Source organism: Rhinopithecus bieti, unplaced genomic scaffold (genome assembly GCF_001698545.2).
Source record: "Rhinopithecus bieti isolate Rb0 unplaced genomic scaffold, ASM169854v2 scaffold_7884, whole genome shotgun sequence".
In the NCBI taxonomy this organism is placed as follows: domain Eukaryota; kingdom Metazoa; phylum Chordata; class Mammalia; order Primates; family Cercopithecidae; genus Rhinopithecus; species Rhinopithecus bieti.
In genome coordinates, this window is record NW_016806331.1 from 5724382 (window position 1) to 5729551 (window position 5170).

Genomic DNA, 5170 nt, shown 5'->3' on the forward strand with positions numbered 1-5170 from the left:
ATTACTATTACAATACTTACTATTACTATTACAGTTACTATTACTATTACAGTTACTATTACCATTACAGTTACTATTACTATTACAATACTTACTATTACTATTACAGTTACTATTACTGTGCAAAAGTTACTACTATTGCACAGTAACAGAGGTATTATCTTATTCAAACATACATTTCTACATGTCCGTGGCATCAGAAATTAGTCACTTGATTTTCTTTTCTTGTAGAAAATGAAGTTTCAGAACACACACTAGAAAGTTACAGATCGAGGTCAAATAATGAAGAAACATCATCTCAAGAGAAAAATGGCCGATGTAAGTCAACTGTATGACCTGAGATCTGAACAATGAGGTTCATTAATGTATTAGTCAGAGTTCTCCATATATATACATATGTGTATATGTATATATATGGGGGGGATTTATTAGGGGAATTGGCTCATGAGATTATGGAGTCTGACAAGTCCCTGGACAGGAGGTCTGCAAACTGGAGATCCTGGGATGCTGGTAGCCTGGCTCAGTCCAAGTTCAAAGACCCGAGAACTCAGGGGACCGCTGGCGCAAGTCCTAAAATCCAAAGGCCAGGGAGTCTAGAGTTCTGCTGCCAGGAGAGGAGGGAGTGTATTCCAGCTCCAGCAGACAGATCAACACATTTGCCTTCTTTCTGATTTTGTTCTTTCCGGGCCCCCAGTGGATTGGATGGTGCCCACCCAAATCAATGGCAAATCTCGATGCCCACCTACTCCACTCAGACTCACACACTAATCTCCTCTAGAAACAACCTCATAGACAAACCCAAAAATAATGCTTTACCAGATTTGAGGTATTTCTTAATCCACCCAACTTAACACTTAAAATTAACCATCACCATTAATTAGTTGCCATTAAAAAGGAGAAGAATAAAATTTGACTTTTTTAGCCCCAGAAAGTCTCCTAAATCATCTTATAGAACTTAAGGAAACTCATCTGCAAAAAATAAATAGTAGCAGTCAAGTTCATGTAGCAGAAGGTGACTTCCTTTTGGGAAGCCATCCTTGACTCTGACATCACACACAGGGATACCCCAAGACCGCCAGAGGATCCTATGACACCTTTGTCATAGAAGCACTTCTTCCTCCATATTGTAATTTTTGGTGTTTTTATATAGCTACAATACTCCTTTAGGTGGTAAGTAATCAGATTTACTCTGTATCCTCAGATTCTAGCATAGGGTAGTTGATACATTTGTATTAAATGAGTGACTATAGGCTTAATTAATTCAAGAAGGCATATTTCAGGTCCTTTGGATGACTTCATTGCAATTCCCCAGACAAAATATGTAAAGAAAATGAAGAGAATCGGGATGGGAAGGAGATTGTGTATGGGAAGTGGAAGTTGGGGGTTGTATTCTTGATAAAGATCTGGAAGGCAGAAGCTAGGACAATAGAAAAGCAAGAATATTCCGCCTTCCAACCATTTTATTTCCCCCATGCAAACTAACTTATTCTATCTGCCAGGAGCTGCAAGAAAATACAGCGAGCTTTGCCGCTCTATTCTACTGGTTTTACTGAGGTTTTTGTAGGAGGCTTGTCTTTTATAACACCTCTGCCTCTTCAGGTGTTGACCTACTAGAGTGTGAACTGCAAAGACCAAATAATAGACGTACTAGCTGGGGGAGGAACACAAGCGAATTGACTGTGTGAACACTGGGGGTGGGAGGGGAAAATGTGTGTAAACAACATCCAAGTCAATTGTGTTGCGACACCTGTTTCTAAATACCAGTCATCACATACTCACCTGGCGGACAGGAAAATGATGTTAATATCACGTGTGAGTTGGCTTGCTCCCTGTGCTGTTTTTCCTAGGCAAGAGGAACCAAAACAGTGGGAGTAGAATTATGTCTATTAGCTGGAAAAATGGAAGCCCTTCCAGTTCAACTTTTAAAACAATTTATTTGTTTGTTTTTGTTTTTTTGGTTTTTTTTGAGATGGAGTCTCGCTCTGTCGCCCAGGCTGGAGTGCAGCGGCCGGATCTCAGCTCACTGCAAGCTCCGCCTCCCGGGTTCACGCCATTCTCCTGCCTCAGCCTCCCGAGTAGCTGGGACAACAGGCGCCCGCCACTTCGCCCGGCTAGTTTTTTTTCGTATTTTTTTAGTAGAGACGGGGCTTCACCGTGTTAGCCAGGATGGTCTCGATCTCCTGACCTCGTGATCTGCCCATCTCGGCCTCCCAAAGTGCTCACTCTGTTGCCCAGGCTGGAGCGCCGTGGTGCCATCATAGGTCACTGCAGCCTTGACCTTTCGGGCTCAATCAGTCCTCCTACCTCAGCCTCCCTAGTAGCTGAACTACAGGCACACACCACCACGCCCTGTTAATTTTTGCAATTTTAGTAGAGACGGGGTTTCACCATGTTGCCCAGGCTGGTCTTGAACTCCTGGACTCAAGTGATCCACCCACTTTGGCCTCCCAAAGTGCTAGGATTACAGGCATGAGCCACCATGCCCAGCCAACTTTAAGAAAATTGAAAATGAGTACCTGCACTACTCACGGGCTTCCTCCCCAGAAAAGTACATCTCGGGGGTTTCACTTTCTCCTGAGCGCAAGTCTTCACTTTCATCCTCCTTGCCTTAGCACCCTCAAATCCAGCATTTTAATTGTGTTGTTTTGCACATGTTAAAAATATTATCCGGGGCTGTCTCTAGTCTGTTTGTACAGAGTTGCATAGGCTTTGAGTGATCTGCCCCGATCCTGTTTTTGCAGTAAACCCTGTTATTTTTAGTGTACAGTTTTGCTAAGGCAATGTGTTGTGTTCAGCAACAGATTATTTTACAGCAGAAATATCTGTATATTTTCTTTCAGTTTTACCAGTATATTGTGTATATAGTAAGACTTCTTAAAAAATTATAGTATAGGCAGGTGCCGTGGCTCATGCCTACACTTCCAGGATTTTGGGAGGCTGAGGCGGGTGGATCACTTGAGCCCAGGTGTTTGAGACCAGCCTAGGCAATATAGTGAAACCCTGTCTCTACAAACAATTTAAAAATTAACTGGGCATGGTGGCGTGTGCCTGTAGTTCCAGCTACTCAAGAGGCTGAGGTTAGAGGATGACTTAAGCCCTGGAGGCTGAGGCTGCAGTGCACCATGATCACACCACTGCACCAGCCTGGGCAACAAAGTGAGATCCTATCTCCAAAAAAAAAGCCAAAAAACAAAAAAGAGTATAATAATGCCTTCAGACCATTTATATGCATCAGTAAGTTTTAGGTTTTTATGAAGCACTTCATGAACCTAAAAATATGATATCCAATCAAAGTGTTTCAAGTAAATGGGTGCAATGTTATTCAAAATAAATATTCACCTTCAACATGTTTTTCTTTCAGCTTCCCACCCTGTGCGTTGCATGAACTACATCACAAAGTTGTACTCACAAGCAAAAACAAAGAGGAAGGAAAATGTACAGCATTCAAAATTAAACGAAAAGCACACCCAAGTGCCAGAGAGTATCGTGTAGTGCTCTCTGCAACAGAACATGTGATTTCAGGGTTGCCGCAGTGTCACCTCAGTGGACCAGCCTGGGGGAAGGAGCTTAATTGCTGAGACGTTAACAATGACCTCACAGTGCAATGCAAGACGCTGTCCTTGGATAATGATCCGCCCCAGAGCTAGGGCAGCAACGTGAGGACCAAACCATGCACATAAAGCTTGTAGTTTAAAAAAGAAAAGAAAAAAAAAAATTATGTCTGACACTACTTCAGAGCAGGAGGATTCTATGAAGCCTTGGGGATCAGGGTCAATGTGACCAGCTAACATCTTACCTTACCAGCTAACATGGAACAGGATTTTTCAGATGCTTTGCTCTAATGGAACTGCTTTAAAAAAAAAAATTTTTTTTGTTTAGTATTTTCTTCTGGTCACAAAATAAAGAAATTTGGGATGCAAAGTACCTAAAGATCTCTGATCCTAAGAAGTTACTTCTGGCCGGGCGTGGTGGCTCACGCCTGTAATCCCAGCAGTTTGGGAGGCTGAGGTAGGCAGATCACTTGAGGTCAGGAGTTCGAGACCAGACTGGCCAACATGGTGAAACCCCGTCTCTACTAAAAATGCAAAAATTAGCCAGGCGTAGTGGTGTGCACCTGTAGTCTCAGATACTCGGGAGGCTGAGGCTGGGAAATCACTTGAACCTGGGAGGTGGAGATTGCAGTAAGTCGAGATTGCACCACCACACTCCAGCCTGGGCGGCTGAGGGAGATTCTGTCTCAAAAAAAAAAAAAAAGGAAGTTACTTCTAAGACAGACTTTTAAGATGTAACCAGCACAAACCAATGTCAGGGAGGAGTGATGCATGACAATAAATGAGTCAGATGGGCATGAAGGTCCCAGAACCCATGCCCCAGGGCACAAAGAAGAGCTCAAGGTAGGCCCAAAGATTCGAATTTCTTAGATTACTAAACCACCTGAGCTGACCTTGTCTGTCAGACAAGATTTTTACCTGGAGATTCCATGACAAATACATGTGCAAAAGAAAATGATGGGTTTAATTTACTGATTATTGACCTAATGGATGGCTTTTAAAATTTTTTAATAAAAGCAGACTATATGTTTTCTAGTGGTTATACCAAGTTATACTTCCTGTTTTCATATGTGAAAGTAACTGGGACATGCCTTTCTTTTTCAATCAGTTTATTTAAGCTATACAGCAAACTCTGGCATTTATGTGGAGCATTTCTCATTGTTGGAATCTGAATAAACCGATTACAAAATAATACATGCGCACATTCTAAGTCTGTAATTTGTGACAGGAGCCAGATCCAACCATGCTGATTTTTTGTTCTCTTGACAAAAATGTTTTGGACAATCACAACGTTACAGAAAAGTGTAAAGATAGAACAAAGTACTTTTCCCCCTGGAATCGTTTGAGAGTAAGTTGACACAATACCCATCACCCCCCAAATCCTTATGTGTGTGCTTCCTACAAATAAGAACACTCTCCTTTAAAAACACAATGCAACCATCAAAAGTGGGAAATTAGCACTGTTCTGCTTCCACGAACAGTCCTCAGACTCCATTCAGGTTTCTCCAATTGTCCCAAAGGATCCAGTTCATTTTAGTCTCATTCAGTTTGGAACAGTTCTTCAGTCTTGGCTTGACTTTCATGACCAGGAATATTAATAGCAATTTTATTTATAATAG

The 5170-nt window shown here is 42.0% G+C and overlaps 1 protein-coding gene across 1 annotated transcript in view; it reads left to right on the forward strand.

Moving 5' to 3' along the window:
- CRTAM (cytotoxic and regulatory T cell molecule) overlaps positions 1-4745 on the forward strand; it is a 40117-nt gene extending 35372 nt beyond the window's left edge. The window contains exons 8-9 of the mRNA XM_017875664.1: positions 229-318; positions 3362-4745. Of these exons, the coding sequence (XP_017731153.1) occupies positions 229-318; positions 3362-3492 (221 nt within the window). The 3' untranslated portion in view covers positions 3493-4745. The remainder of the gene's footprint in view (positions 1-228; positions 319-3361) is intronic.
- The last annotated feature ends 425 nt before the right edge of the window (positions 4746-5170 follow it).